General features: G+C 36.6%; 1 protein-coding gene across 1 annotated transcript in view; it reads right to left on the bottom strand.

Annotated features, from left to right (window-relative positions):
- Positions 1-15,274, bottom strand: part of KCNH8 (potassium voltage-gated channel subfamily H member 8) — a 406,549-nt gene that overhangs the window by 136,912 nt on the left and 254,363 nt on the right. Inside the window, exon 6 of the mRNA XM_024115187.1 lies at positions 2,974-3,131. Coding sequence (XP_023970955.1) covers positions 2,974-3,131 — 158 coding nt within the window. The remainder of the gene's footprint in view (positions 1-2,973; positions 3,132-15,274) is intronic.

Below are 15,274 nucleotides of genomic sequence, written 5' to 3'. Positions count from 1 at the left end.
TCTCTCTCTCCCTCCCCTCTCTGTATGAGGGCCACGTGAGGACGTGGAGAGAAGACAGCCATCTACAAGCCAGGAAGAGAGCCCTCACCAAGAATCAAATTGGCTGAAAGCTTGATCTTGGACTTCCCAGCCATCAAGAGAGTGAGAAATAAATTCCCGTTGTTGAAGCCATCCAGTTTATGATATTTTCGTATAGTTGCCGGAGTAGACTAACACACCATCTGAATATAGAGTATTGATGCAGGCAAGCTCCCCATTTTCTCTGTCCAGAAAGGGGATGTTTTGAGGGAAGAATGTGATGCTGCCCTTACATGAGAACAACAGTCATTTACAAAAATAAGGGACATCAGCCTGGGAGTCCAAGATGAGGCAGCCCTGGTGATTTCGCTATCACTTAAAAAAAATTGTATTTATTCCTATCTGAGTACAAAACCTCTGGCTATAAAATGTGAATTTTGGCTCTTGATGAATGACAGAAGAAAGAGGCATATTTGATTTCGATGGAAATATATCATCTGAAGAAGAGAAAGGACCTTCTTACTCTTGGGATGCTGCTCTGAATTTGTGACTGGTAAGAATTATAAGCACCTTGTACACAGGTGCAAGACAGTGAATGATGCATTCATCAAAAACCTCTATCAAACTGCAGTTTCCCCTATTACCAAGTGGACATAACCACCTCCTGGCTATCAACTAGGGAAGAAAAAAGAGAAAGAAAAAAGTTAATTACCGTACTGAGGTCTTTCTAGGTATTAGACACTTGGCAATGTATTTTATAAAAAAGTTTAATTTTTAGGCTACTCAGAAACCATGCAGGAATTTTTATGATTTTAGGACTACTCTGATGTTAACTTTCCCAAGAAGTCACTCAGATGGTAAGTGATAAAACTTGTATTCATACTTTTGCCTTTTTACTCTAACATACTTTCTATGTCTCATTCACAATTTTATCTCTCGTCATGCCTTTCATTGTGACTTATACACAGTAAGTTTTAATAAGTAAATGTGTGAGCTGCATGTAAAACATTTGCCATCAGCAATTGTGGGCACAGCCAAAGCTAAAGCACGCAATACATTTTTGATGGTTGTCATGCATTTTTGAATGTCATCTATGGAGATGCACTAACTGGACCCACTTTACACCTGGAAAATCAGCCCCTTTGTTATTTTATTTGTTTGTTCCTGCTCTTCTTTTTGTAAGTCTGTGTAGTATAACAGTAGCATAACTTATGAACTTTTCCTTATAACTTATGTTTTCCTGGGAAGTAAATATAATATTTTGAACAAGCTTTTCTATCCAAATCGAATATTTCATACTGACTAATATATTGGGAGGAATAACAAATTTATATGCCAATTGTTAAATGATCATATGCTCACCCCTGTGAAAGCAGAAAAATTATCACTGATAAGAGAGAAAGATTCCTTACTTCCTTCATTTTATGTATTTTTTATTTTATAGACTTTATAGTACATGATATATATATATATGTTTAAAATTATCCTATTTGTTCAGTGCCCAAAGAGAAATGGAATATAAAAATGATTATTAGTATTTAGTAGCAGAGCAAGTTAATTTACAGCAGAGTCTATGAAACACCATTTATTTAACAATTCTCCAGGATAATTTGGAAAATTTTTCTTATCATTTTATGAATTATCTACTTCTTCAGGATATTTTTTGGCAGTCTTGCAAAAGCCTTGTCTTAAGTCATTACACTTTCATTATAGTATACTTATCTAGTCAAATTCAATCTTAAAAAGCACTTTCAAAAGCTCGAATAACAATCCAGTTTAGCACTGATTGATATTATATACTAGATTTTCCCTAGAGCTTTCCCTTCAGTTGAGTTATAAACCTCTTAACGATGTTGACACTCTCAACTTCCCAACCTAAAAAAAATTGAAAGAAAAAGAAAAGAAAAATACTATTATACAGGCAATTAACAAATGCACAAATCTGTACTATGTAGTCAGGAGTTTAGTTCAGTCTTTGTTCTGAAGTCAGTAATGATTGTATTTGAAACATTGATCACTTAGTTTAATATTGAAAACTATGCTATTAAATTCTTGATAGAGAATATAATTTCTATGGGGGGAGGTTTGTCAGCTGAGTAGGAAATATGTTTAATTTGAACTAATGTCTAGTAAATTTTTGCCTGCTAAAATTGGTTACTCTGGCAGCAAATTGTATTACTGGTCCAAAATTTCTGTTATACCTTCCTAAATGTCTATTTATAAGGGAACACTTAATGCTTTTAAGAGTGTCAATCATTAAATAGTAAAAATAACTACGACTACAAGGGGGCATACTTTCTTTCCTGTAAGAAATCTGAGAATAAATGTTTTAGATGAAGAAAGAGGAGAAGTTACAAATATCAATAAAAATTCAAGAGGATGCTTGGTTTACGTTGGTCATTTTATCATTTAGATTTTTGCTCAATCCAACATTTTTACAGGGACTTCTAAAAAGTAGTTGAATTCTATTTTAATTTCAACCTATCTTTCTATCTTGATAGGTCTTCTGTTTGTTTTGCCAATGAATAATGAAATATTCAAGAGGTAGCGAGTAAAAGTCATAAAAGTAGAAGAAATCTTCAAACTCTCCACCAAATTCTTGAGGGAAATATCTGGCTCAGTAACATAAAGTAATGCTTCTAGTCCTGCAGATGGTTTCTTTATCAAAGGATTTGTTTAGTGAGTCAATTTGATGATAAATTCAAGCTTTTAATATCCTGGTTCTATGTATTTAAATGATTAGAAATGGGTAATACAAATTTCAAAAAGGAAGTAACTCCTTTAAGTGGAGAATCTGGCCTGCATATCATTGGTGACCTTGGCCTCTTTATTAAAAAGGGCAAAAAATCCTGGACATACAAATTGTCACAAACATTTAAAACCTGAACATGTGAAAAATAAGCACAGGGGTGAAACCAACCTTCAAGGTCATGTGGAAGGGAGCTCTTTACTCACCACTGTGACGTTGAAAGCATACAGGAGATCAAAAGGCAGGGCAGCAATTAAATCAATGATGAACCAGGTTGTGACATAGTGGATGCAAATTGATCTTGCTTCAAAGATAACTTGGCCAGACTTGCTGACATAGGTTGTTCGAAAATTTAAAATAATATCTGCTTGAGAAAAACATGGATAGACAAAGAGGATTTAGGAGAAAGAGAGGAGAAGGAAAGAAGGAAAGACAAGGTAAGAAGAAAAGATGGAAGGAAGACAGGCAGGTGGGTGGGGGGGGGAGGAAGGGAGGAAGAAAACTATATTAAATTAAACTAACGGTAACCTCTTAATGTACTTTAGATTGACAATATCCAAAATACTCTTCTTGACAGATCCAGCTCAACTCAACAAACAGGTATTGGAGAAGGGTGAAGAAAGTAGTATATTTTGAGCAGTAATACATTCCAGACTTTGGGCCACACATTAACATAATTAAAATAAATAATAATAACAATAACAACAATAGGCAACACTTACTGAATGCTCACTGTGTACCAGACATTGTCCTAAGAACTTAGCTTAGATTGTTTCACTTACTCAGAACATCTTCCACCATAGACGACGATGTTAACATAGCAGACAGTACATAGTACGCAGTATTAGCAGAGGCAGAAACTAAGTCTCAGTGGGAAAAGTAACTCATCCATGATCATCTTGCCAACAATGGCAGAGACGATTCTGAACACAAGTATAATTTGCAGTCCATATTCTTTTTATTTATGTTTTATCCAATAGTACTCTATTCCATGTACAAAAGTTTTACTAATCTCCATATGTTTATGAAACTGATCCTTGCCCTGAAGGTGTTTGTATTCACAAAATACCAGAAGTTTCTTGTTTGGATTTCTAGGTTAAACTCCCCATTCCATTTAAATGGAAGATATAATCATTTTTAACCATTCCTTACATCATCTTTTTATTATATTTTAATTTTATGTTTATTTTATATTTGCATTTATTTTATATTTATATTATATTTTACTATCTATTTATCAAACTTTTTACAATATATGAGATCCTTGTGAGGGCTGGTCAAAAGACAAAGCCATAGACATGTGGACCATCTAGAGTTCAATCCTGCCGCCTATGAATAAACTTCTCAGATTCTGTCACATAGTTCCTGGGTTAAATATCATTAAAGCACTGGAAAAGGTTATCTTTTCTTTAATTTGTTTTAGAGTTGAGTATGACCAAGTTATGGGGAATTTTGGGATTGGTGCATACACGTAAGTGTGATGAAGGCTGATCATTTTCTGCACTGGCAACCCCAACAGAAACATATTTGTCTGTGGGACTTTGTTCTTAGGGAGTGTTGTGATTCAGTGACAAGGATCAAAGGAAGGAATTTGGGAAGTAAGTACCCCAAAGAGAATAGGAATTCAAGGAGCTAGGAAACGAATGCTAAGCCCTGAGTTACATAATTTTTAAATGAATTGGAGTACTCTTTAGAGCTAATGTAAACCGTTGCAAGTACGTGGAATCGTGTCACGTGAGGTTAAGAACTTGTTGGTTTCATGATCGTAATGATAACAATAATAAAGATTACAATAATGTGCACGTTTTATTTGTAGATCATGTTTACTTTTCACTTCACATCACATTTGAAGGAGAATTCTAAGAAGCCGCCCCCAATCCCCTGCGACCACCCTCACTCTCCTCTGATTTCTTCCCCTTGGGTAAGCGTGGATCTCCTGAGCATGATGAGATATGAAGGTGTGATCACGTTACATCATAGAGGTAAAGAGAGATGATCTGTGTGGCCTGCCCTCGTCAGGTGAGCCCTTTAAAGCAGACCTTTCTTCATCTGGTGTTAAGGGATTGGAAAGCAGTGAGGCATGCTCTTCCTGGCCTGGAAAGAAGCAACTGCGTATTATGGGGAGGGCCACACGGCCGGGAACGGCAGGCAGCCTCTAATTGCTGAGAACGACCCCTCACTGACATCTCGCGAGAAACGGAGACCTTAGTCCCACAACCATAAAGAAATTTGCTCAACAGCCGCATGAGATTGGAAGAGAATCCTGGGTTCCAGGACGGACAAGCTGACAGCTTCAGCTAAGGTAGATCTGGACTTCTGACCTATAGAAACTATGAGATAATAAACGGGTATTGTTTTAAGCTGATGTGTTTGCGGTAATTGGCTATGCAGCAATAAAAAACTAATACAACATTTAGTAAGTCATCTGGTTCTCATTATAGCCTGTGAGATGAGATAATACAGGAATTCTGACAAAACAGATTACTATTACATTATTATAGATAACACATATGTTCTTAATATGAACACAGTGCTGTTCTACGACCTTTATAATCATAATCTCATTGACTCCTTACAACAATGCTAAGAGGTAAGTATTTTTATTAATCCATTTTACAGATGAGAAAACTGAGGCAGAAAAGACATCAAGTGATCTGCCCAGGGTCACACATGATGAACTAAAGCTCAAGATTAAACCCCTCAGCTAGTTAGTGGAAGAGCAAGACCTGGATTCATGTCTCTTAAGTTCCAATTCTGTGCTTTGGGTTTTGGTGCCTCAACAGAGACCAGTCACATCTCAGATCTGGAAGCAAGTTCTAGGTGACTCAAAAAGAAAACATTAATTGTTCTAGACGATTGTGAATGATCTAACTTATTAAGACGGTGTTATTAGAAGTCATTTTTGTCAAAAAATAAAAATATTAAAATACTTCCATTGTTAATACTGAGAATATGAAAGGATGAAGCTAGTCGATAAGCCACTCACAAAGGATGAATATAATCCCAAGGTGATTTCCACTGCAGAGTAAAAATGCTATCATGGCAAAAAGTACCAATGCATCCCTGAAGTATGGCCACCAAAGGGGGCTGGGAGTTCAGGGGAATGTTGTGAAGTTGTTAGGGTAGCAGGTGACCTTTTCATTCTTTCTCTTTAACTTTCTAGACTCATGTATTTGTGCATTAGCCAAGAAATTTAACAGCTTAGACCAGCAGCTGTTGAAATAAAGCAGTCGATAAGTAGTTCATTATCAAATTGAAGGAATAAATGCCTTCGTGTATTTACTAACTGATCACCAGGTTCTACCACAGATTCCACTGCCACCATCCACATACCTGGGGCGCTCTCCTGAATGGAGGAATGGAAGAAATGATTGATTGGTCTTTGGTTGATTGATACGGTAAACATTTTTAAAGCTATGTGGTTGACTAAAGAATAAAATAGAGGTGCAGACTTCTGAACAGAAAAGATATTTTCTTGGATGAGTCATTACAAAATATTAGTTTAGAAAGCTTTTTAAAAAATAATCTGTTACTCAATTGAGTTAATTGGATGAAAAGAAGATGTGCTTATTTTTAAGTTTAAAAAGAAGTAATGGTAAGACTTTTAAGCACAAAGAATGTTAACAGCAAAAGAATAAAAGCTATCTTTTAAATTTATGGATACAAATATATTTTTGAAGTACTTGAGTACTTTCAGGTTTATTTTCAGGGGAAATACCTAGGGAAAAAAACCTAGATATGTATTATATTCTAAGATTTCTAGGACTATGGTATCATATAAGGACTGTAGGTTTGAGTGAGTGATGAGTATTATTTTTATTTATTTTTTAACTTTTAAAAATTTTATTGAAGTATAGTTGATTTACAATGTGAGTATTATTTTTATTTATTTATTTATTTTTAAAAACCTTTTATTCTATATTGGAGTATAGTTGATTAACAATGTTGTGTTAGTTTCAGGGGTAGGGCAAAGTGATTCAGTTATACGTATGCATGTAGCTATTCTTTTTCAAGTTCTTTTCCCATTTGGGTTATTACATAATTATTTTTAGATAGCTGATTTTTTTAAAAAAACCTACTTTTGTCATACACATAATAATAGACATAGTTCTGTTGTACTTTGATTTACAAAACATATTTTCATGTTTATTAGTTTGTGTTGTTCCCATGCCAACTCTCTCAGGTCAATATATCATTCAAATATCACTGACATTTTACTAATGACTCAGGAGATTTAAGGAAATTGTTTAAAGTCATGAAGATAGTAAGCAAGAGAGAAACAGGACATCTTTTGACAGGCAATTCCATTTTCTTTCCATTATCTTAAAGATTTACTGCACTTTCAAATATATTTTAGGGGCAATACCAATAGGTCAGTGCAGAGAAATGTCTTTCCGATTTTAGCCCTTAGATTCAATTCAGCGTTGGCAGCGCCCAGGTAAAAGAATATTAAATCAGAGTCACAGAATTGAATGTGGGGGAATGAACTGTCTTTGATTCTGGAAATACGAGGATTAAGCATCTGTCCAGGGAGAACTGAGAAATCACTGTGTTCTCGCCACTGATAAAGATGTGGTGGCAATGTAACTGTTCCCTTAACGGAAGGGCAGAAATGGGGAGCACACGTTCTTTCAGAGTGAGGGAAACACAGAATAAAATTAGATTGTAACGAGGGAAAAAAGAGCCTGCCAGATCTGGTGTTCCTCATAAAAGAACCACGGGGGCGAAGAGGAGATTCACCAACTATACTGGGTCCAGCCGCTCTTTCCCCTGTAGCTGTCTCACTTCCCATAAAGTTTTACACCTTCAGTGAATTAACTCAGCGACTCATTCAAATGTTGCAGTAAGAATGTGGTCTCCTCCAGACCCTAACCCTAACCTTCCTAAAAGGCAGCAGTATGGTTTTCATTCTGAGATATCTAGAAAGTATAATGTTTTTCAACTTTATGTTGAAAAATACATGAAAATTCATTAACATAGAAATTTTTATATTTAATTTTTCTTGTTAATTCCATTTATTATCAACGTACACAACTGTCTATAAGCACACATACACACAGTTTGAATCAGGAAAAATATTTCCGAAACTCTAACGAATTGAGTCATACGAATTTAGCACTTAGAAATGTTAATGCCTCACGTATGTGTGTATGCATAAGCAGTCTCTTGTGGCACATGGTGCTGGTATCATGTGAAATGAATAAACAAACAGGGTAATAGAGAATTACCATAGATACATACATACATGTGATTTACAGAATTTCAAAAAATTGATCATAATATACCCCACCAAAATGAGGCAGACTATAATTGAATTCTTTTATGATTCAGAACACGCTGAATTATTTTGCAGGATAATCAGTTTACCTTGCTCTAGTTAGGTTTTACACAAGCATGATGAAAATAAAGACAAATAATAGAGAGATAACTGTATGTGTTGTTCTCATATGGTTAAGACCTCCAAAAACTAGTGTTTCATTTCTCACTCTCACTAAATGGTTATGTAGGAGAACTAAAAGGCAAGAAGATTAAATCCAGTTTTTCCAGTTTGATTTCCTTGAGAACTATGTAATTAGAAAGTACAAAAAAAAAAAAGTTAAATTTGATATGGCACAAATTAGTAGATTTCTTTATTAGCATGCATGCCAGATGGGAAATAATTTAAAAATAATATTGACTTACTTGTTAAAAAGTAAATTAAAATAGAATGGTGTGCGTGAGAGCATATGCACCAAATACAAATAATATCTTCATTGAGTCATTTCTTTACAATTTAATCAATATAGTACAGCGTGGGTGGAGAGAGATTTAACTAAACCAGCTGCCGACTAATATTCTAAAGATACCCAGTCTTTTTCCATTGCTTGTGAGACACTCCTCTGAACACAGTATGATGCCACAGCAAATTTGAGTTGCACGTGTGGGAAGAATGAATAACTGGGGGTTGGTTAATGAAGAGGCTTGAGGGACTCAAAATCCTAAGAATGGCTGTAATTGATTGCTAGGATTACTGGATGAGATTTTCATACCACTTGATCCTTGCTCATCTTGTCAGCATTTGTCCCTCCTGCTTACCTTAAATGAGAAGTTTATGGAAAAGGAAGGGCAGCAGACAGAGGGAGAAGCAGCAGTTAAGAGCAATTGCCTGCAGAAGAATAGGTAAGGCTGAAAGAATGCAACCAGGTGGGTTGGGCGTGGTCGATACCACCATTGATTTCTGTTTTGTTCCAGGGTCACGGTGGACTCTTACATCAGTGTTGACCAACGTCAACATCAGATGGAACAGCCCAGAAAAGAAGTTCTTCCATCCTAACTTCTCTTTGAATGGAAGAACCCCATCCATGTCATGCTTCATAAGGATGCGGTCAACCAGGCCTTGAATGCTTCTGGCAATGGTGAGCCCTCTGCCTTTTGCGAGCGCTGTCTTAGTTTGAAGCATCCTTCTTACTTCCCTCAAATAGGTGTCTTCCTCCTTCTAACTCCCTCTCCTTGCTTCTAGTTTTGTCCTTAGCAGCAACACAGAATATGTTGTACCTTCCAACCCAAAAGCCCTTCTTATAAATATTCGAAATCAGGCACCACAGTCTTTCCGTTCCCCAGGCTGTAGATCTCCATTTCTTTCAACTGTCTCTTGCTGATATGGTTTCCTCTTCTCAGTCCTGATACTTTTCTCTTGTTTGGTGGTTTTCACAGCAAAGTCTCATGGAAGATAGGGTTTGGGCTTTTGCCTCTTCCTTCCTTCCTCCCTTCTTTCTAGCTCTCTCTTCCTTCCCTTCCCTTCCTTCCTCCCTCTCTTTCTTCATTCCTCCCTCCCTCCCTCCCTCTCTCTCCTATTTTCAGGCTGAATTTTTATTCATTTTACATAGAGAGTTGCCCCATCAATTTTTATTTTGAAAAGAAATTTTCAGGTTTTTAACACAATAAAGAAAAGAAAAGAAAACCATTCACATAGTTGACTACTGTCCTTTTGGAAGTAAGGTACTGAAACAGTAGCAGACTATGCCATCCTCAAATATGCCACTTCGGAAGAAGAATTATTTTGAGCTGAAGGCAACTGAGGAAGAGCAGAAGCCAGAAAAGCTCCCTGCCCTCTTCCTATTTGCCTAAATGCAGGACATACATTTTCAAAAGTGTCCCTGGTCTCTCCTCTACCAGGAAAGACAAAAGTTAATCCCCAGATGTAGCCTGTCCAGTGGGAAGACAGTAGCAAATACTCAGCAGTGTTTGCAGAGTTCTCATTATTCCACAGTCTCACCAACACTTGATGATGTCACACTTAAAAATTTTGGCCGGGCTTCCCTGGTGGCGCAGTGGTTGCGCGTCCGCCTGCCGATGCAGGGGAACCAGGTTCGCGCCCCGGTCTGGGAGGATCCCACATGCCGCAGAGCGGCTGGGCCCGTGAGCCATGGCCGCTGAGCCTGCGCGTCCAGAGCCTGTGCTCCGCAACGGGAGAGGCCGCAACGGAGGGAGGCCCGCATACTACAAAAAAAAAAAAAAATTTTTGCCAATTGGGTGGTAGTATAATGTTTCTAGTATATATTTAGAATTGTTTTTTCTTTTAGTAATGCAGCCTTAGTAAACTGCTGGGGAATCTTAAAAAACAAAACAAAACAAAACTCTTGCATTACTATTAGTTAAAGTAAACTTTTGCCAAGTTAAATTCCCCAATGTTGGTTTTTTTGTACAGATTGGTCCCAATTGACTGCTTCTAATTTTCACTGGAAGATCTAAAGCATAGCTATAACTTTCAGTTTTGCAACATCCTTAAGTAAAGTACTATGAAAATGTGTCAATTGAGGACCTGTTGTGCTCTTTGCCCTGTGCAGGGTTCTTGGCACTCAAAGATGGACAAGGCATCCAAAAGAAGCATGCCTCTGATGGGGACCATGGACTCCCGTTTTTATTATCTGAAGCCCCATCTGTGAATATGCTGGCAGGTCAAAGGACACAGCACACATTCCCAGCAGATCTCTAAGAAAACTCCCACTTATTGTCTATAACTATTTGTTTATACTGACTTTGTACATTGCTTTCATTTTATTGTATAACGTTACCTTCTCAAAAAACTTCCACATAACATGTACACTGGTATGTGTAAAAACTAACAATCTCAGCTCCATATAAATTATCCACTTTCAGGTGTTATGTAACTCTAAATTAGATATGGAATTTTGGAATTACTTGATCATTTTTAGTAAAAATAATTTAATGATTCAACATAAACTACTGAAAAACCATGATTTATGCATACACTACTTAATTATGGAAAGTCTTTTGGCATACTTATCCAGTTTATAGTTGTAGTTTTTGACTGGTAAAATTTCCAAATTTAACTCCAATAGAAAACATAAGGACTATAACATCTATAATATTCAGTCATGAAATTAAAAAAATAATAATTAAAGTATATTACTTTCATATGAAGTAAATATTAGTTATCCAAGTAACAAAACTTAGAATTAATGAAGACTAAGATAGACAACAAAAGATGTGCTAATGAGAGACCTTCAAGATGGCGGAAGAGTAAGATGTGGAGATCACCTTCCTCCTCACAAATACATCAGAAATACAACTACATGTGGAACAACTCCTACAGAACACCTATTGAATGCTGGCAGAAGACCTCAGACTTCCCAAAAGTCAAGAAACTCTCAAGTACCTGGCCATGTGGCTGACAGGGTCTTGGTGCTCCAGCTGGTGTCAGGTCTGTGCCTCTGAGATGGGAGATCCGAGTTCAGGAAATTGGTCCACCAGATACCTCCTGGCTCCACATAATATCAAATAGTGAAAGCTCTCACAGAGATCTCCATCTCAACACTAAGACCCAGCTCCACTCAACAACCAGCAAGCTACAGTGCTGAACACCATATGCCAAACAACTACCAACACAGGAACACAATCCCAACCACTAGCAGAGAGGCTGCCTAAAATCATAATAAAGCCACACACACCCCCAAACACACCACCGGATGTGGTCCTGCCCACCAGAAAGACAAGATCCAGCCTCATGCACCAGAACACAGGCACTAGTCCCCTCCAAATGAAGCCTACACAACCTGCTGAACCAACCTTAGCCTCTGGGGGCAGACACCAAAAACAACGGGAACTACAAACCTGCAGTCTGCAAAAAGGAAACCCCAAACACAGTAAGTTAAGCAAAATGAGAAGACAGAGAAACACACAGCTGATGAAGGAGAAAGGTAAAAACTTACCAGACCAAACGAATGAAGAGGAAATAGGCAGTCTAACTGAAAAAGAATTCAGAGTAATGACACTAAAGATGATCCAAAATCTTGGAAATAGAATGAAGAAAATAAAAGAAACATTTAACAAGGAACAAGAAGAACTAAGGAGCAAATAAACAATGATGAACAACACAATAAATGAAACTAAAAATTCATTAGAAGGAATAAATAGCAGAATAACTGGGACAGAAGAATGGAGAAGTGACTTGGAAGATAAAATAGTGGAACTACTGCAGAGTAGAATAAAGAAAAAAGAATGAAAAGAATTGAGGACAGTCTCAGAGAGCTCTCGGACAACATTAAACACACCAACATTCTAATTATAGGGGTCACAGAAGAAGAAGAGAAAAAGAAAGGGACTGAGAAATTATTTGAAGAGATTATAGTTGAAAACTTCCCTAATATGGGAAAGGAAAGAGTCAATCAAGAAAATATTAAAAGCATCAAGGGAAAAACAACAAATAACATACAAGGGAATCCCCCTAAGGTAAACAGCTGATCTTTCAGCAGAAACTCTGCAAACAAGAAGGGAGTGGCAGGACATATTTAAAGGGATGAAAGGGAAAAACCTATAACGAAGATTACTCTACCCAGCAAGGATCTCATTCAGATTTGACGGAGAAATTAAAACTTTTACAGAAAAGCAAAAGCTAAGAGAATTCAGCTCACCAAACCAGCTTTACAACAAATGCTAAAGGAACTTCTCTAGGCAGGAAACACAAGAGAAGGAAAAGATCTATAATAACAACCCCCCCAAAAATTATGAAAATGGTAATAGGAATATACATATCGATAATTACCTTAAATGCAAATGGATTAAATGCTCCAACCAAAACACATAGACTGGCTGAATGGATCCAAAAACAAGACCCGTATGTATGCTGTCTACAAGAGACCCACTTCAGACCTAGGGACACATACAGACTGAAAGTGAGGGGATGGAAAAAGATATTCTATGCAAATGGAAATCAAAGGAAAGCTGTAGTAGCAACTCTCATATCAGACAAAATAGACTTTAAAATAAAAACTACTACAAGAGACAAAGAAGGACACTACTTAATGATCAAGGGATCAATCTAAGAAGAAGATATAACAATTGTAAATGTTTATGCACCCAACATAAGAGCACCTCAATACATAAGGCAAATGCTAACAGCCATAAAAAGGGAAAGTGACAGTAACACAATCATTGTAGGGGACTTCAACACCCCACTTTCAGCAATGGACAGATCACCCAAAATGAAAATAAATAAGGAAACACAAGCTTTAAATGACACATTAAACAAGACGGACTTAAATGATATTTATAGGACATTCCATCCAAAAACAACAGAATACACTTTCTTCTCAAGTGCTCATGGAACATTCTGCAGGATAGATCGTATCCTGGGTCACAAATCAAGCCTTGGTAAACTTAAGAATATTGAAATCATATCAAGTATGTTTTCCAACCACAACGCTATGAGGCTAGATATCAATTACAGGGAAAAATCTGTAAAAAATACAAACACATGGAGGCTAAACAATACACTACTTAATAACCAGAGATCACTGAAGAAATAGAAGAGGAAATCAAAAAATACCTAGAAACAAATGACAATGAAAACATGATGACCCAAAACCTCAACTCAAATAAACAACCTAAACTTACAGCTAAACCAATTAGAGAAAGAAGAACAAAAAAACCCCAAAGTTAGCGAGGGAAAGAAATCATAAAGATCAGAACAGAAATAAATGAAAAAGAAATGAAGGAAACAATAGCAAAGCTCCATAAAACTAAAAGCTGGTTCTTTTGAGAAGATAAACAAAATTGATAAACCAGTAGCCAGACTCATCAAGAAAAAAAGGGAGAAGATTCAAATCAATAGAATTAGAAATGAACAAAGAGAAGTAACAACGGACACTAAAGAAATACAAAGGATCATGAGAGATTACTGCAAGCAACTATATGCCAATAAACTGGACAACATGGAAGAAATGGACAAATTCTTAGAAAAGCACAACCTTCCGAGATGGAACCAGGAAGAAATAGAAAATATAAACAGATCAATCACAAGCACTGAAATTGAGACTGTGATTAAAAATTTTCCAACAAAGAAAAGCTCAGCAACAGATGGCTTCACAGGTGAACTCTATCAAATATTTAGAGAAGAGCTAACACCTCAAAGAGAAGTAACAACGGACACTAAAGAAATACAAAGGATCATGAGAGATTACTGCAAGCAACTATATGCCAATAAACTGGACAACATGGAAGAAATGGACAAATTCTTAGAAAAGCACAACCTTCCGAGATGGAACCAGGAAGAAATAGAAAATATAAACAGATCAATCACAAGCACTGAAATTGAGACTGTGATTAAAAATTTTCCAACAAAGAAAAGCTCAGCAACAGATGGCTTCACAGGTGAACTCTATCAAATATTTAGAGAAGAGCTAACACCTATCCTTCTCAAACTCATCATACAAAATATAGCAGAGGGAGGAACACTCCCACACTCATTCTACAAAGTCACAATCACCCTGATACCAAAACCAGACAAAGATGTCACAAAGAAAGAAGAGTACAGGCCAATATCACTGATAAACATAGATGCAAAAATCCTCAACAAAATACGAGCAAACAGAATCCAACAGCACGTTAAAAGGATCATACACCATGATCAAGTGAGGTTTACCCCAGGAATGCAAGGATTCTTCAATATATGCAAATCAATCAATGTGATACACCATTTTAACAAATTGAAGGAGAAAACCCATATGATCATCTCAATAGATGCTGAGAAAGCTTTCAACAAAATTAAACACCCATTTATGATAAAAACCCTCCAGAAGGTAGGCATAGAGGGAACTTACCTCAACATAATAAAGGCCATATATGACAAAGCCACAGCCAACATCATTCTCAATGGTAAAAAACTGAAACCATTTTCACTAAGATCAGGAACAAGAAAAGGTTGTCCACTCACACCACTATTATTCAACATAGTTTTGGAAGTTTTAGCCACAGCAATCAGAGAAGAAAAAGAAATAAAAGAAATCCAAATTGGAAAAGAAGTAAAGATGTCACTGTTTGCAGATGACATGATAGTATACATAGGGAATCCTAAAGATGCCATCAGAAAACTACTAGAGCTAATCAACGAATTTGGTAAAGTAGCAGGATACAAAATTAATGCACAGAAATCTCTTTCATTCCTATACACTAATGATGAAAAATCTGAAAGAGAATTTAAGGAAACACTCCCATTTAGCATTGCAA

Source organism: Physeter macrocephalus, chromosome 1 (assembly GCF_002837175.3).
Source record: "Physeter macrocephalus isolate SW-GA chromosome 1, ASM283717v5, whole genome shotgun sequence".
In the NCBI taxonomy this organism is placed as follows: domain Eukaryota; kingdom Metazoa; phylum Chordata; class Mammalia; order Artiodactyla; family Physeteridae; genus Physeter; species Physeter macrocephalus.
The sequence above is the reverse complement of the archived record's forward strand: the minus strand, read 5'-3'. Positions and strand labels throughout refer to the sequence as shown.